This window comes from Tachypleus tridentatus, chromosome 9 (genome assembly GCF_004210375.1).
Source record: "Tachypleus tridentatus isolate NWPU-2018 chromosome 9, ASM421037v1, whole genome shotgun sequence".
Taxonomy (NCBI): Eukaryota; Metazoa; Arthropoda; class Merostomata; order Xiphosura; family Limulidae; genus Tachypleus; species Tachypleus tridentatus.
The window spans coordinates 35,414,089-35,432,428 of NC_134833.1; the positions used below are offsets into that span (position 1 = coordinate 35,414,089).

General features: G+C 29.5%; 1 protein-coding gene across 8 annotated transcripts in view; it reads right to left on the reverse strand.

The window, feature by feature from the left end:
• LOC143225048 (transcription factor 12-like) overlaps window positions 1-18,340 on the reverse strand; it is a 124,676-nt gene that overhangs the window by 15,115 nt on the left and 91,221 nt on the right. For 5 of the 8 annotated variants that reach the window (XM_076453734.1, XM_076453736.1, XM_076453737.1 and 2 more), the window contains 8 exons: window positions 15,430-15,517; window positions 14,314-14,468; window positions 10,457-10,699; window positions 9,436-9,514; window positions 7,558-7,628; window positions 6,158-6,376; window positions 5,055-5,145; window positions 62-278 (listed from right to left, as the gene is read on the reverse strand). In XM_076453734.1, the coding sequence (XP_076309849.1) occupies window positions 62-278; window positions 5,055-5,145; window positions 6,158-6,376; window positions 7,558-7,628; window positions 9,436-9,514; window positions 10,457-10,699; window positions 14,314-14,468; window positions 15,430-15,517 (1,163 nt within the window). The remainder of the gene's footprint in view (window positions 1-61; window positions 279-5,054; window positions 5,146-6,157; window positions 6,377-7,557; window positions 7,629-9,435; window positions 9,515-10,456; window positions 10,700-14,313; window positions 14,469-15,429; window positions 15,518-18,340) is intronic. The other 3 variants (XM_076453735.1, XM_076453739.1, XM_076453742.1) reach the window with 1 other exon arrangement.

Genomic DNA, 18,340 nt, shown 5'->3' on the forward strand with positions numbered 1-18,340 from the left:
AACTTCATTCTGAATAAGAAATGAATTAGAAAATTAAACTTATAAATAAGATATAAATTACCTTGAGCGTGATCTCTTAGTTCCTTTACTATGGGTAGTGGTGGTGGCTGTTGAAACTGTTGTTGCTGTGATAGATGCATTTGAATCAGAGGAAGGAGAAGGAGAAACAGGAGCTAAACTAGCATTAGGAGTAACCGACTTGCTGCGAGCTCCAAAACTTTTATCTCTCTTATTTTTCTCTAACTTTACGGCTGAACCAAGATCAGGTGCCGCCAAATCTGCAGATTAAGATTGGTAACCAGATCATTATTAAAATAATCTTTGTATGACAGAAAAACTACGTAACATCAGAACATAAGATTAAATATTTACCCACTTTGACAGAAGAAACTTGAATAAGATTTAAAAACTGATTACACAGATGTTTATTTATTATTAATTACCCCTTAGTTGACTTTTTGTATGTGTCAGCTTCTGTCATGGAAATAATGTAATATAATGAAACAGGAAAAAGGCATTTGAGCTTTGCATCTGTAGTACAAGGTATAATTTTTTTCCATTACACATGGCATTAGAAACATTTCTCCACTGGAGCAGTGTAGTAAAAAATGGGGTATTACTTTGGTTTGGGCTACTTACACGAAACAACTTTGTGAAGCATTATTTTAATGAAAAATGACAATATAAACCATTAATCTGTTTACCATTTGCTTCAGTTTTTACATTAAATCTAACAATAGGGGGAGGAACATAGAGAAGCCATAAATCATTGAAGACCTAATCACATTTAAATGTCTTTGTGATCCATAAATGCTTTTTGCAGTATACTTCTCTACTGTCAAGTACTTCATATTTTATTTGAACTAAGAGATTAAATTAGGCCTAACAATGAAATCAAACATTTAAAGATGACTAAAGAATGCTATAGGTCAATTAATGTATTTTTTAGCTTGTAGAATGACTCCAATTCTTTTTTTTTCTTTTCAAGTACAAAGTTTCAGCTCATAGCTCTGTCATCTCTTGACCAATATGAGATCTAATCATAGTCTTGACCTCAGGAGGTTAAACCCTTTCATTGATGTATTTGACTGTGCCCGAGATTCTCATACACCAATTTACTCTAAACCTGCCTAAAATAATTTCAAGTGCCACAGCTATTATAGTGGATTCCCTCTTGTTTAAATGAATCTCAACATTTCATAATTTAAAGTTGTTAATTACTAAATGCAGAAAAGGGCAAGAACTTCACAATTATTTAAAAAAATATGTTCTACAAGTTATTTAACTTCACTGAAAGTGGGAAGTTTCATAAGGACAATTATTTTGTGATATTTTGATGTATATATCACTGCTTTACTGGATACAGTAAAAACCAATCAATCATGTTCAACTGTCAGCATGTGTTAAATTAAAACTTTTCAAAGAATAATTTAGCAATTTCATATTGTACTAAAGAGACAGTATATGTGTGTGTGAGTGTGTATACATATATGTACTGTTACACTTTGAAGAAAGAAAAACACATGAAGATATCAAAATACATTTGTGGATCATATATAACAAATTATAATAAACAATATTAAGCAAGTTTCTATACCAAAACTCCTTCAAAAGCTTTCACTTTTAACAGCAGTAGTAGTGGTATTGTGGGAGAAAGAATAATGCAATTGAGTCTGTGAGTGTTTGTCTGTCTGTGTTTCCGTGAACGGATCTCAAAACCTAAAACACCGATGTACATGAAAATTTCACACAAGATGGAAAGTCAATATGGAAGAGATAGGCCATTTTTACAGTTTGGGGTTAAGAACTCTGTAAAGCAGGGTTTGCAAAGTGTTCATTGTCAACCTCCTGAGGTTGGTGAGACTGTATAAGGAGTAAATAAAGGCCTAGATGTTGATGGAGGGTCAAAAATAGCCTTTAAGGTAAGGACGACTTTTGTAAGTAACTGCCCTAAGTGAAAATTAAAAACCTTATTTTTTTACATTTTATGTTTTCCAACAATTGTATTATGATGAAGAAAAGATAATTATATATTGAAGTCTCATTTATAAGTTTGTCAAGGGTAAACAACTCAGGTAGATTTGGGAAATGCTGCTGTAAATTGTAATCACATATGCACCAAATTTCAAGGGCACATTAACCCTTATACTGGATACCGTCCAGCCACTATCCTCAAAGTAACCATAAAGCAGTGACACTGTAATTTTTTAAAATGTAAACACATCTTCACAAATTTATATGCAAAAATGGCTCGTTTGGGTTGAGAAAATATTTTGGGTTTTTGCATATAAATTTCTCAACAAGTGGGTTTCTCGACATCACTGATTACATCTTCACAAAATTGTGTAGATTACCAGTATATGTTATAAGGCTCACATATATAAATATCAAATTTTAAATTAAGGTTTACAATTTTAAGTTAATGATTTGCTTGTCCATTTGTTTTTTTTTCAAATTTTGACCATCCAATATTCAAAGTTATTTTATGATTTAAAACTCACTTATGCATGAAACAACTGTCAAATTTCACATGCAAAATCTCTGTAATCAAAATTTAAAAAAAAAAAACATTATATTTTATCCCTTATTCTCACTATTTTATCTTTGTATGCATTTCATCAATTTGACTTACTTCATAACCACCATAAAAAATTAGGAAATAGATATAAATTACTCTTGTTACAACATCCAAAATATAAAACAGGCCTTTACAAAATGTAACAGTCTTTGTCTTTGTGGACCAGTATCTTGCAGAATATAATCACATTTTGGTTATAATACACACACAAGTATCTCTTTTATTGCTATTTACTAATAAGTTCTTAAATCATAGTTATTTTTCTTAAAACACAGAACAGTAAATATAGACATATAAAAAAACATGATCTTTCTTCTATATACAAAGATTATACTTGCCATAATTTGTTAAGCCTTGTCAAGCCTCATAAGTAGATGATGTAAAACAAAATACATTCTAATATTGTTTTATACATGTATTTTGAAATAAAAAAATCATGAGTTAGAATATCAGTACCACAAAACTCCACTATAATTTATTAACCTTAATAACTAAGCTGTATTTAGGCCTAAAAAAATGAATTTTAAACTGCATTTTCTTTACTTCTGTACTTCATTCCTGAAAAGAAAATATTTTCCTTTGTAAACACTTTACAAAGGCTGAGAAAACCAAGGGAAAATCCTGAGTTTTTGACTGGTCATAAACATGTCACAAGAGAAGTTGGTGTACATTACAGATGTCTATGTATTATTACTAATTACAAATAAATTCTTAAATTTCAGTTGTTTTTCTTGAAACGTAGAACACTAAATATAAAAAACTATGATCTTGTTCTTAATATTTACTTTAAACCAAGAAATTAACTGATGTAGAATACTAAATTTGAATTATAATTTACAATTTGATACCAAACATGATGACATACATTCATAAAATAGTTGCTCAATAAAATTTTGAAAAGAAGTCTACAAATGTGATGAGGTGCTTTCTAATTCCCACCCATGGCAAAAGGGTTGAGACTCCTTGTTACACCCAAAAAATTATCTGGATTAGTGATGACGAGAAAACCCACTTGTATAAAAAATTATATATATGGTTTGGGTTAAGAAAATTCTTAGTATGTTGAATTTTTGTTCAAGAAACCAAATAAACACAGCCATAAAACTATGCTCACCAAATAAAATTAACAATGAATTATACAAAATAAAACAATACTTCATCAACATCAATAAGTTTCCTCTCCACAAACCATAGAAAACATTATACACACACACCTAGACAAAAAGCAAAATCAACTAACAAAATTAAATATATTCCACAAATTAAAAACTCATGAAACCATATACTGCTGCATACCCTATATTCCTGACTTTAGCAGCAAAATAACCAACATTTGGCAAAAACTAGTAACAAAATATAACATTTCAGTTAATATCAAATTTATTCAAAAACCAGGCACAAAACTAAGGTATATACTGTGTAAAAACTGCACTAACAAACACCACACCAACATTATTCATAAAATACAATGTGATTACTGCCATGACTTCTATATTGGAGAAACAAGTAGAAAAATGGAAACCAGATTCAAAAAACACAAAAAGTCACCTTCACACGTTTTTTAACACTGCAAATCAAATAAACACAGCATAACCATAGAAAACACCCAAATACTAAATAAAGAAACAAACATAAACAAATGCAAAATTAAAGAAGCCTTACTTATACAACAACTCAAACCCAAAATAAACCAATACAAAGGAACACCTTTATACCTATATTAATAAATATAATCAAACATCTAAGCATGCTCTCTACATTCCTACACTCAGTTACACAACCCCCTTCAAACATGTGGTCAGCTATCGGTTAGTTACCTCTTTCTTTCTTTGTGAACCTGATGATGACCGATAAAGGTTGAAACGTTGTTCACTCCTTTACATAAAAAATTTTCTCAACCAAAACCAGCCGCTTTTACATATATATTATGTGGACCATTAATCATTATTTCTCTGAGAATAATTTTCTCAGATTTCAAAGGTGAAATTTGATGTTATCCAATAAAAATGCATGTAATGCTGAAAAGAAGCAGTGGAGTGAGGGTACATAATCTTTCTAATTGCTCTTTTTCACAGATGTTGAAAATCATTTTAAAAGTTTAATTCAAGTAATTGTAGCAGTTTGGAATAATTGTGTAGATTGATGAAATATGTACACCACTAGCTGTAGTTTAAATATCAATAAACAAACAAAATGCAAGCATTAATTACATTCTGAAGATACATAGGGCAGTCAATTTTCATGTCACCAACACAGCACACACTCAAATGTATACTAAAGTAAAGATTCTTGATGACGAGAAACCCACTTGAAATAAAAATGTATCTCAGAATGGATGGTATGGGTATTAACACTTTTATTAATAAGGAGAGAACAACGTTTCGACCTTCCTAGGTCATCTTCAGGTTAACCTGCCATTCTAAGATACATAAAGTAAATATTTGTGAAAAACAGGTGTTAACTACCACTACCTTACCATAATGTGATGTGTTTGAGTGAACAGATGATACATCTGGTAAACCTGTCTGACTTCTGACTGTGCCATCTGGTAAAGGCTGAGAACTCTGCTATTAGAAAAGTATATCAAATTTATTCACCATTAATTACTCAAGTTTAAAATTTACTTCTACTTTTTTTTTTTGAGAAGTGAATGTTGACATCTGTAGTGTTTGATAAATGGTAACTCAGTTATGTAATGCATCTAATCTAACTAGTTAACAGAATAGTTGGTTCTAATATCGTTTTCAAATCTTATTCATTTACTTTTTTAGTTTTGAAAGAAAAAATTATTAGAAGTGGTCTCAAAATTTAAACCACAAACACAAAATCTATGGATCCAATTTTCATATTTACTATACTGACTTTTTACTTATTAACTCTTTAAACCCATAATTGTTTGCACATTCTGCTGGAATTGCTTTCATGATTTCCTAATAATTATCCCCACACCTTTTAAAATTTCACTTTTCCTAATTCTGTAGATAATAACATGGTTTGGATTAACTTTCTGCCAAAGGGAAATAAGATTTGAAATTAAGAAATTAAATAATACATAATACTAAAATGTGAATTTTATAATCTACAATTTGATACCAAATTTACTGATATAAATTCGTAAATTCGTAGTTCAATAAAATTTTTAATGCAAGTCAACAAAGACAATAACATGGCCTTTGACCCATGACTAGTTACAACAGGATTAACATGGGAATACCATATCGAATATTTTTTTTAAAACTCAAGCATGTTGTTAAAAGTTATCCACATCTTTTACATTAAATAAATACTGAAGGATTTAATTTGTATGCAAAAGTCAAGACATTAGTGTACCTAATTATTAATAGTGTGCTATAACAATAAAAGAAAGACTTTATACTGTGTTATAACTTTTTTTTTTTTCTAATGGGGAAGGTATACAACTTTTAAATTATACAGTGTTTTCTTCCTTTGAAATTATATCAACTGACGTGTGATTTTTCTCTCTCTCTCTCTCTTTTTTTTTCTAACACAAATACTAATCTGTGTAAAAATTTACTTGTGGGGAAGTTAATGTGTCAGCAAAATAGACATAACACCTACCATATGAGGTTCTAAAGGACTCTTCCCAATGGAAACAGAGTAGGGATGTGTTGCAATGGTTCCCATTAACCCATTGGAATTACCAGCAGATGAAGCCAGTGACATGACAGAATTCTGCAAAACCCCACCTGGGCCAAGCACCTGAAGTCCTGTTCCTTCTGCATGATTTCTCAAAATGTTAATAGCATCATCTAAACGCTCCTCCATCACCCCTCGAGCCTAATAAACAATATTGATATAACTGAAAATGATAAACTTAACACTGATACCTTGAAAAGATTAGTATTAGTACTCTACAGGAGAATAAAAGTATTGTTAATTACTTGGAAGTCTAGGGTTCTCTAATACTGTACAAAAGAAAACAAACTGTGGTAAGCACATTACGAAAGTTAAAGAAAGAAGTCAGGTGAGAGTACCCATACCCTTAATACATATCTCTGAGATCATTAACAGACTACTGTATAGAGATGTAATTTATAGAAATCTAATGGTAATATTTAGTTTGAGTTTGACTCTGTTTTGAGTTTTATACTGTATATGAAACCTCAAGGTAGTAATTAGAATTTTTTAAATTAAAATAAAAGTTAAAGAATTGATCTGTTAATTATAAGAAACATCAAAGCTATGCTGTTAGTTTTAGAAACAGAATTAAAGAATTACAGAAGGTCACTTAACAAAAGAGTGGAAAAACTGTCAATTTTAAATAAATGTTTTCAATTTTCTTTTTCTTAGCAGCCAAATACAAGTTGGTTAAAAACTCTAATGACTAAGAATCCTTTGCTAAAAATTGAAAAAAAAAACATATTCTGATGTTAATGACTTTTATGGGAATTATCTTTTAAAGAAAAAAAACCTGCTGGTCATTTAACAAATGGAAGACTAATTACCATTGTGGATTAAAACAAAGAAATGCTTTACCTCCATTTCCTCTTGGAGGAGGGGGTAAATGACCTCATTTAATCTGCCTTCCTCAATAATTGGCTACAAGTTACAGACAACAGAAATTTTGTGTTGTTACATACATATGAATCAGCATGCAAAGTATAAAAGCTCAGGAAGGCTACAAAGAAATCAACTGTGTTAGAATGTATCTTGCAAAGTTAGAAAGAAATAAAGAAAGCAAACATTCAGAAACCATACTTTTAATGCAAATATGAAAAAAAATAAAGGAGAATGATAGAAAACGTTTAGTAAAAGAACAGATTTAAAAACAGAAAAATTGGAAAATATTATAAATAAGTCAGGGAATGAAAAAACATTTGTTAAAAACACTAGACTAAATATATACTCAAATAATAAACATGCTACAAGAAAGGAAGTATTACAATCTATCCTACACAAGTGAGTAAGGGCACATTATGTACCATAACAAAGAATGATTGTGTTAAAGAGCAGCATACCAAGTGGGGAGGGCCATCTGTAAATGCAACAGGTGCAGTTCCTTGAGGATTGCGAGACCACTGAGGCACACCTGTAAAAATATAATAATAATAATGCTTTATGAAAGTTCATTACTCCATAGATAAAGATAACAACTAAAAAAATAACAAAGTATATATTATTGATGAAACTTTATAAGAGTGGACAAAGATTTAAATGGGAAACCCTTTCTTTTCCTTGTAGATTCAAAGTGATAAGACATTAATGAGCTCAAAAATTTGTCATTTTTAGACCCAAATACAGGTTAGTTACTAAACCAAATATATTATAGGAGAATTCTGTGGTATTAATAGTCATTTATGGTCTTTATTACTTTAAAATTCATACATAAAAACAAAAAAAAAATTATATTGTTTAATCATCTCTCTGTGTGTGAAATTTAATAAGGCTTAGGAAATTACAGCAAGCAACTAATCAGCATAAAATTCATAACAAGATAACTGTTTTCTACACCTCTTTATTTACTGTTTTATGTTTTAAGAAAAAATAACTGAAATTTAAGAACTTTTTTGCAAAGATTAATAATATATATATACACATATAATGTGTTACAACCGAAATATGACTGTATTTTACAAAGTACTGGTCTATTATAACACAGCTAAGACAGGTCACTTCAGGAGTTCAGTTTTATATTATTGAATAAAGTGACACGAGCACATGTGCGCTTTATCATTCAACTTCTGTAATGTTTGTCACACACTGCTGAAAGGTCAGTAAAAGAATAGATAATAAATTTTTATTCATGTATAATGTTGTAATAACTAGAGAGAAGAAAGCATAATTTATGTCTATTTCTTATTTGTTTATGTTGTTCAATGGGTCAGTCTGACTGACCAAATCCATACAAAGATAAAATATTGAAAATAACAGATAAAATATAAAGTGTTTTTCTGAAAAAAAAAAAAAGTTGAATACTAAACTCGAGGACATCAGGAAGTCAGAGTTTTTGCATGTGAAATTTGACAATTTTCTAATGCATAAAAGTATTTTTAACTTAAAATCAAAATTACTTTGCATGTTGGATGTTCAAAGTTCAAAATAAAAATGCACAAGCAAATAATTAATTACTGAATTTTTAAAACTTAATTTAAAAATTCCATAATTGTGTACAAATGCTTTGTAATGTTTATTTGCAAATAGGGCCTGGCATGGCCTAGCGCGTTAAGGCGTGCGCTTCGTAATCTGAAGGTCGCGGGTTTGCGCCAAACATGCTCGCCCTCCCAGCCGTGGGGGCGTTATAATGTGACGGTCAATCCCACTTTTCGTTGGTAAAAGAGTAGCCAAAGAGTTGGCAGTGGGTGGTGATGACTAGCTGCCTTCCCTCTAGTCTTACACTGCTAAATTAGGGACGGCTAGCACAGATAGCCCTTGAGTAGCTTTGTGCGAAATTCCAAAACAAACCAAAACAATTATTTGCAAATATCTGTGAAAAAATATGCACATCTTAAAAAGTTAAAATGTAACTGTTTTAAGGCTACTTTCCATCTGAGAATAAATTAAGGCTTTTTCAGTCCTTTTTGCTTCACTTATAGTACTAATTTATGAATATTTCATTTCAGTTTGATGAAAATAAAAAAAATGATTTGAACTTTTCTTTTATCACAATACTAGAACTTTAAGTTTTTTCCTGCATTTCAGTGTACTCAATTTTTTACACAATGTTCAGATCACTATAAAGACCAGCACTAAAGAGATCCTTAAAGAGAAACAGGTTTCATGGTAATAAAGAAATTACAAAATAATACACAGGTATTATATTTCATAATATTTATCTAAACATGTCAAGACTGAAAATATGACAGCCACAAATATGTAGGTGGTTAATTTAAACTTGCCTGAGAGAGGTGGTGGGGAATTGACTGGTGTAGTAGGTGTGGAAGAAAAACTACCATTTGTGTGGTCAGCAGAATAAATCTGTATCAGAAATAAAACTTTATTAAATTTATACTGACAGGATGATAAACATTAAAAAAGCAAGTTATCACCGAATTACTTTTTAAATAAATAAAATGAACTTTCATACTTCTTAGAATACATATCAAAATATTGTAACACACGAATAAAAAAAATCAAAATGGTCAAGGTTCTTTGAAAGGAACATTATAAAGAAAATAAACAGATTAATTGGTCCAGTTAAACTACTGTGGTTGGTTTTTTAGGTTTTTGATAACATAACTTACAAACAGAAAAAAAACAGGAAAAATCTTTGCAGGAGTTTTTGCAAGTAGTGATAACATAGTAACAGGGACCACCAGGGGGTGCCCCTCTTTTGACTGATAGCAGAACAGCTGGTTTAGGTTTAAACTGAAAGGCAAGAGTCCCTGTTAGCAGTCACTTAGACAAGTTACTTTTAGAAGTGGCGTTATCAGTTCCTTAAGAGGCTCACCACACCATTATGTCACAGCCTACATGATGCAGAAAAACAACAGACATGCCTGCAGATAAATTATACATTAAGTCTTCATCATTAATTTGTGATCATAATAATAATTTTATAACCCAATTTATGAAAAAAATATAAATGTAGAAATTATCTACTGGACATTTGGGTATAGTACAATCCGTAAATTCTGAAAAAAAAAAAAAAAAAAGATTGTTTTTCAGAGATAGAACAAACTTGGCAAAATTTGTTTTGGGGTCAGTTTTGTTACATATGCTAATCAGCAAGATAAATATAAAGACATATTACTGAAACTGAAAATAAAGAATACCACTAAAGACTCTAATGATAATCATGATAAAAAGCAAAATAATACTCACAAAAATTTACAGCAGAGAACAAAAGGTGTCTGTGGTAGTTAGAAGACATGTTTGAACACTATTAAATGAAAATGAAATGCTTTAACAATGACGTACCGAAGCTAAAGCTTTTCCTAGGGCATCTCCAGTTTGGGAAGGCTGATGAGTTCTACGAGTGGCCAGTTTATCTGAGGTATGAATAGGGACTGGAGAAGTGTTACTTTGGCCATAGAGTGAAGAAGCAGCTGTCACTTGGGGCACTGTTGGACCATGATTGGACGGGCCATGAAAACTGGACATGGGCGGAAGACCTGGTGGCATTACTGTGTGGTCAGTGATAGGGGAGACACCTGGATATCCCTATTTTAAATAACATAAATTGTTAATTTCTTTTATTTTTTACACTTTGTGTTAATCATTTTTGCCATCTCTTTAAGTAATATTTCAATTTAAGTTTAACAGGAAAAACTATAATAATAACAATCTTCTAAAACTTTCATAAAACAGAAAAGCAAAGCAAAAATTGCTTACTATTGAACAGTGAAACTATTTAAATGACTAAATATGTACCTATACACATGATAATTTTAGCATCATAAATTATGAATGAAAAGATATTAATGTTATATTTTTCTCTGTTTTTTTAACACAGCTTTCATGGCCCAATTTATCCCTTCTTTTTTTTTTTCTTTTTCAAAAAACACGTTTCATCTTAGCATTACTTCTGGTAGCATTTTTAGATGTCTCCTCAATTGTGAATGTGTTAATAAAACCAATAACACCAATTTATTCTTATTTAAAATGAGCAGTAGAATTCTTTGATAAGGATTATAAAGCTTTTATTTTCAAAAAAAAGATTTTCTACTTACTTAGTTTTTCTTATGAAAATTTGTTCTAGTTCAATTAGTTTTTTTGCATTTCAATGTTTTAATGCTGTTTGTATCGATTTTCAAGTAATATAATTTCAATTAAAGTTCACTTATTCATTTAGTTAGCTAAAGAGTTTTAAATTAATCACTAAAAAGTATAATTATAGTATTATGAAGCTATGCTTCTTATAACATTTCTAATACACTGCCTTTCAGTGGCATTAATACTCTAATTACACAGAACTATATAGATATTTGAACTTCATAACAGTTATCTTGATATTAATAATGGATTTTCCATAATTAAGCTGTGCAAATTTTGAAAGTAACAATCATTTTTTGTCTATCACGTAAGAATTTTTTATAAATTCGCAAGAAAAATAAAACTCATGTTCACATCAAATTTACCACAAATATAACAGAATACATTTGGGTCATTTACACAACCTCTTGTTGCTATGGCAAAAATTAAATAATATTGAAGAGAAAAAATAATGTCAAAGTGCATGCACAAAAAAATACTATACACAAATGAGAAGTCATGCAACCTGTTAACCACTTATATACTAGCAGTGTGTTTCTTGTGGGCTCTGAAATGATTGATAAAACTCTCATGTCATAATGGGTCTACAGAAACTTACAGCCAGTGGTTTCCAACATTTTAAGCGTAACAAAATGTTATCTTATTTCAAATAAAGAAATTAACTTATGTAAAAGTAAATACGATGTTTGGTGAAAAATCTTTACATGATGGAATTATTGTAAAACATATAAAGATTTAAAGACAATTAAACCATCACAGGCTTGTATTACTGGTTTATCACAATATGTATTCCATAACATAATGGCTGACTGAAGTAATTTATTACACAGTGTCACTAACTGAGAAGAGACATCCAAAAATGTAACATGTGTAGTTTTAAAATTATAGGTGAGTGTAATGTCAAAACATCTAGTAGGATGATAGTAATTTTATTGTTAAGAAAGCAGAGTAACCCTCAATGTAATTATTGTATTTAAAGTTAAGTACATTAGTCAATAAGTGTTAAGACACTAAAAAACTAGACTGCTTGTCACTGGAGACAGACTTCTTTATTAAATTGTGAGGCATAAGATACTTAAATTGGGAATAGAAAACACAGTATGAAGTAGATGTAATTAGCTATCTTTAAATAGAAAAGGCTAAAGTTAAGTAGCTAGTTAAAAGGTGTATCTATACTAATTAGAATTTAGTATTTGATTGTTATTTTTAACAGTCAAAATATGGAAATAAAAGTTTCAGAGATATTACAGCTCACCTAGGTAGTAAAAATAACAAAATACAATAAATGGTATATATATATAATTAAAGTTTGCATTATTTAAATAAAAGTTCGAGTCTAACATAAATTATTTTTTTGATTCATTTTATAGTTCCTAAAGTTTGTATTATTTATCAGTAAGATTTTCAGGAATATCATGTTTCAACTGCAAATGTCATAGTTTTCTGAGATAACTTTTTAATTTTTATACAGCTGAAAGACTGCATCACTACTATCTATATAATTAGTAAGTTTGTAATATAACATCATAGCAACTTAAAAATATTACTTGCATAATACCTCGCATCACGACACACTGTAAGAACTAATTACAAGTTCTGTTTAAATACTTAATCAATTTTAGTGAGTTACATTTGTAATATTCTCCTTTTGTAAGTTGGTTTATATAAATACATCATGATGGAGCCAAACTTTCTAATATTCTCATTTTGTAAGTTGGGTTTATACAAATACATCATGATGGAGCCAAACTTTCTAATATTCTCGTTTTGTAAGTTAGGTTTATATAAATACATCTTGATGGAGCCAAACTTTCTAATATTCTCGTTTTGTAAATTAGATTTATATAAATACATCATGATGGAGCCAAACTTTCTAATATTCTCATTTTGTAAGTTGGGTTTATACAAATACATCATGATGGAGCCAAACTTTCTAATATTCTCATTTTGTAAGTTAGGTTTATATAAATACATCTTGATGGAGCCAAACTTTCTAATATTCTCGTTTTGTAAATTAGATTTATATAAATACATCATGATGGAGCCAAAATTTCTAATATTCTCATTTTGTAAGTTGGGTTTATATGAATACATCATGATGGGGCCAAACTTTCTAATATTCTCGTTTTGTAAGTTGGGTTTATATAAATACATCATGATGGAGCCAAACTTTCTAATATTCTCATTTTATAAGTTGGGTTTATATAAATACATCATGATGAGGCAAAACTTAATTTGTTTTCTGTTCACTTTTAAACTGTAGATACTTACCCCCACTTGAAAAAGCATATATATAATTTGGATAACAGGTAAAATTCAGTGCAACTGGACACATAAACAGCAAATCTCAAAGTATTTTTAACTACTAATAAAATACTTTTTGTTACATGATAAAAAAAATCAAGTTTTGACATATAGGAACTTAGTAAGTTAAATCACTACGTAATTCAGATTTATTTTTATACTGTGGTATTAAAATTGAGCACAAAACACAACACAGTAAATATCCAATGTAAATGTGACCTGCTAAATCCACTATCAAACCAACTGAAATCAAATGTGAATAAAAATTCCTGAAAATAGTAACATTTTCAAAATGGGTTACCACTAAAAGAATAATTAATGATTTGATGACCTTTTATATTCAACAGGAAATAATATGCATGATAAATTAAGTCAGTTAATTTTTTTTTATAAATACTGCAAAGAAAGTGAGAGACACTAAGTGTAAGAAGATCTTAAATTAATTTCAATACAATTGTGACATTACAGCAGTTTACATTCAGTAAAGTGTGTGTGATTACAAACCACAAAGTTAATTTTGTAAAATATTTTTATTACACTAAGTAAAGTCTTCATTACTGCCAATGATTATCAATACGTTTTTGGATTATGGAATTTAATAATATGGAATGATATCACAACTATCATTTTTAAGTATTTTCAGGAATTCTTTGTCCACATTACTTATTTTTGGTGAATATTTTGGATCACCATTATTTTGAAAAGCTCTCATTCTTTGAAATAACTTTGAGTGTCTCTTAAAAGTAAAATGATGTTACCATTGTTTCTGGTGGAAGGTGCATTGTTGAGAAGGCAGACGATGTGGAAGGGAGATGGGAACCAGTGTTGGCTATTACTGGTGTTGTGTAGGAGTACGACGATGATTGCAAGTTAGGACTAGATGACCATGGGTCAGTTCCACCATGTGTTGTGTCTGTTTAAAATAAGAAATAAAACTGAAGTTTAATCAGTAGAGTTAAAACATATCTCTGTAATAAATACCTGTGACAGAACATTTCATTCTTTATAAAAGAAAGAAATAATAACACCTTGAAATTTATTAACAAAAGTAAAACAATAGTGCTTAATTTGTATTTCTCTACAACCATTTATTTTGCAGTAGTGAAGTAATCTATGTAAATACAGATCTTATTCCTATTCACTGACAGGAAACCAACCGTTTTCTTTATTTGAAATAATCTCTAAAGAATTCCCTACAATAATATTTTTAAATTATGAAAGAAAATTTTCAGTCTTGGAAGTTATATTTCAATAATGAAACATTCTCCTAGTTTAAATAGGCTAAGCATTAAATGAATGTGGAGTCTATTAAATTAAAAATAATAATAATATTCTAACCTTTTTCACATCCACAAGTTACTATGCTGTTATTACTGAACTCAATGGAATGAGAAATAACAGTTCATATATCACAAATGCTTAAATCACACTAATCAAATAGGCATGAAAACTAATACACATTGCAAATAAATATACTTCATTTTTGTAAACAGTGACATACCGTAATGTGCATAAATTCATTACTAACAGAAAACAAACTTTAAATTTGATGATTTTTTTTATTAATCTTACATAAAAAATTGTTTTCTGGAAACCACAAAAATAAGATAAATTAATTTAATAATTATGTTTACCACTCTCCAACTTACAAAAGTAAACAAAATTCAATTTTAGTTCAGTGATATTTGAGATTTCATAATACTGCAAATTGTTCAAACACAAACATTCTTGTTATCAGTACAGGTATATTTATTTTCTCAAGCTTGGAGAACTTTCTTCTCGAAGTTAAAACACACTTTTTAACTCCAATAATTTATGCATAATAATTCTAAACCTTTTCATTGTACACAAGAGATAATTAAATCAAATCTTACCCATAAAATAGGATTCTCCTCCATAAAGGCCTGGTTTAGGTGATGCATACCTTGCTGCATCATCTTCATAACCACCTCCTCCATATGGCTAAAATACAATATTTCTTGTTAATCACAAACTTAATATACAGAAAACACATTTTCATACAAACAGATGAGCATTCTGAAATTACACCCCACATTTTCTCACAGTATTTATGCAAGCGTAAAAATATCAACAAAAATGAAGAGAAACAAAAGTTTCTTATCACCCCAGGTTGCCTTTCAGGGCCTAAAATTTTCTTTGAGGCTTGAAAGATTTTAAACATAAATTTCTGCCATAAATTTTGATTTTATTTTTTAAGAAAATACAACAAATAAACAAAGGTAAAATGTGCAGTAGCTGTTTAATATCAGCAAGATACTGTTGACTGAACATTGAAGGATTTATCTACAGAAGAAGCAGAGAAAACAAATGATGACATTTTAAAAAAAAACACTCGTTTCTTTTCAGGAGCTCTTTATCTTGGTTTTATTAAAAGTTACATTAAGGCAAATCTATTTTTACTTTGTTGCAAAATACCCATAATATTGGGAAAAAAACAGCATAGTGTAAGCATGTATATTTTATTTAAATTAAAATTGTGTTTCTAATATTTAGATATACCGTGTTTCTCCGAAAATAAGACAGGGCTTATATTAATTTTCACTCCAAAATATGACACAAGGGCTTATATTCGGGGGATGTCTTATTTTGATATATTAAAAAAATGAAGTTACAAAGTAAAACTATTAAACTAACCATTTAAAATAAACTATTATTAAACTATTAAACTAACTGATTAATACTTAAACAAACTAATTAACTAACTATTAAACTAATTAATAAATTAATTTTTTTTTATTTCTTTCCTCTTCCTGCCACTCTTAACAATGGCTTATTTTAAGAGTAGGGCTTATATTATGGGTAGGTCTTATTATCGGAGAAACACGGTATAACTTAATGCAGAAAAAATTGCATCAAGAACAAGATATATTTCAAAATTTTTTTATGAACAACATTTTTAGGTGATGTGCCACTTTTGTATATTTAGTAAAACAAAACGTATTTTCATTGATATATATTGAACATTTTTTGGAGCTTTTAACTCATTCTTTAAATGAATCAGCAACAAATAAGGCATGACATCTGTCTGAAGGCTAGTTATATAGATTAGCATTCAGTTATTCAGGAACAATCCTATATACACAACAGCCACACAAATATATGAATAAAATCTATCTTAACACACTACAATAACTAAAACAAAAGCAACTTCCTCTATTCTAATAAAAATGTCAAGATAATTGTTAAACTACTTCTTAAGTTAGATAATGAAAACTTGTTTCACACAAAAAAAAAAGGTAAACTAAATTGTGTGATATCAACCATGAGATGATGTACTGGTTCAAAATGAAGACAACAGGAAAACCTGAAGACAGGTAGCTGATGATCAAAGATCTCTGGTAAAATTTACAAATTCATTACCTTAAATTAACAAATTATTTATCCCAAAAAATCTGTCTAGCGCATGTTACACGAGACTGCCCAGAAGTTAATCTTACATTAATTTCTACGTGCACCGTGCACGCTGGACCAAGCAAAGGGAGTTGTATCTTTATATGTTCACCAGATCTACATTAAACTTTTATCAATTGTTTTTAAATTAACAGCCAAGTTTTCACATTCCCCATAAAATGTGAAGGAACAAAAAGTATTCAGTAATCTAACTTTAATTAAATTCCTGGTTATTAAGTACAAGCAAAGTTATGTTCTTCATGAACTTTATTTGATGGAATAAAACTTTCTTTACTTGTGGAAACCTGAGATGGAATTTGTAAGTATATTCAAGAAAACATGCTTAAAACTCACGTGTTTGAATAATTCCATTTAGCTCTAGAATGAATGATGCTCTCATAAGAACATTAATTATCAACCATAATACCATGTTGCGTTTATAAAAAATTTATTTTCATACTCTATAACAATAATTAATTCATTGTCTTAATTACCCTTATCTACAGTGAGTCTTTATAAATAACAATCATAAATGGTGATCTAATGAGTTACACTATAATTTACTCTGACTTTCTTTCATTTAATTCTGAAACCATATACTTGCTTCAGTATAATTAATTAGCTCTACCAGAAATCAGAGTTATCTGATGATCATTAAACAACCTCAAGCATAAAATATTTTAATAACGGTATTAGATGAGTTCTAAAAAAAAATTATTTTCTCTCACTTTGGCTTCTTGTAAAGTTATGATAGTATGTGTGGTAAGCTGTTATGCAGGAAACAAAACCTTGCAAAAATTTGAAATGGAAAAAAATGCAAAGAACCTTTATTGTGGAAGACTTCATTATTTTTCCCTAATTTTACAGGTACTAAAACAGTAATCAGGATTTTAACAAATTCTGAATTAAAATTTTTTACCATTTTTAACAAATTTTTAATTAAAATTAAACTTATTATTAAGGTGACAGATTAATCCACAAACAAAGGAACAACAGGCAGAAAACAATATATATTTTGTTTGTTTCTTTTAGAAATTCATTTTTGCAAAATTACATGAGGGCTATATGCAATAGCCATCCCTAATTTAGCAGTATGAGACTAGAGGAAACACAGCTTGTCATCACCATCCAACACTAACTTGTGGGCTACTCTTTTACCAACGAATAATGGGATTGACCATCACATTATAATGCCCCATGGCTGAAAAGGTGAGCTTGTTTGGTGTGACAGGGATTGAAACTCGCAACCCTCAGATTACGAGTCCTGTACCTTAACCACCAACAATATATATTAGGAAAATCTACTCATTTTTAAGCATTTGCTATTCGAACAAATACTTAAACCACAGACAATGTGATGATATAAAAAAGTTT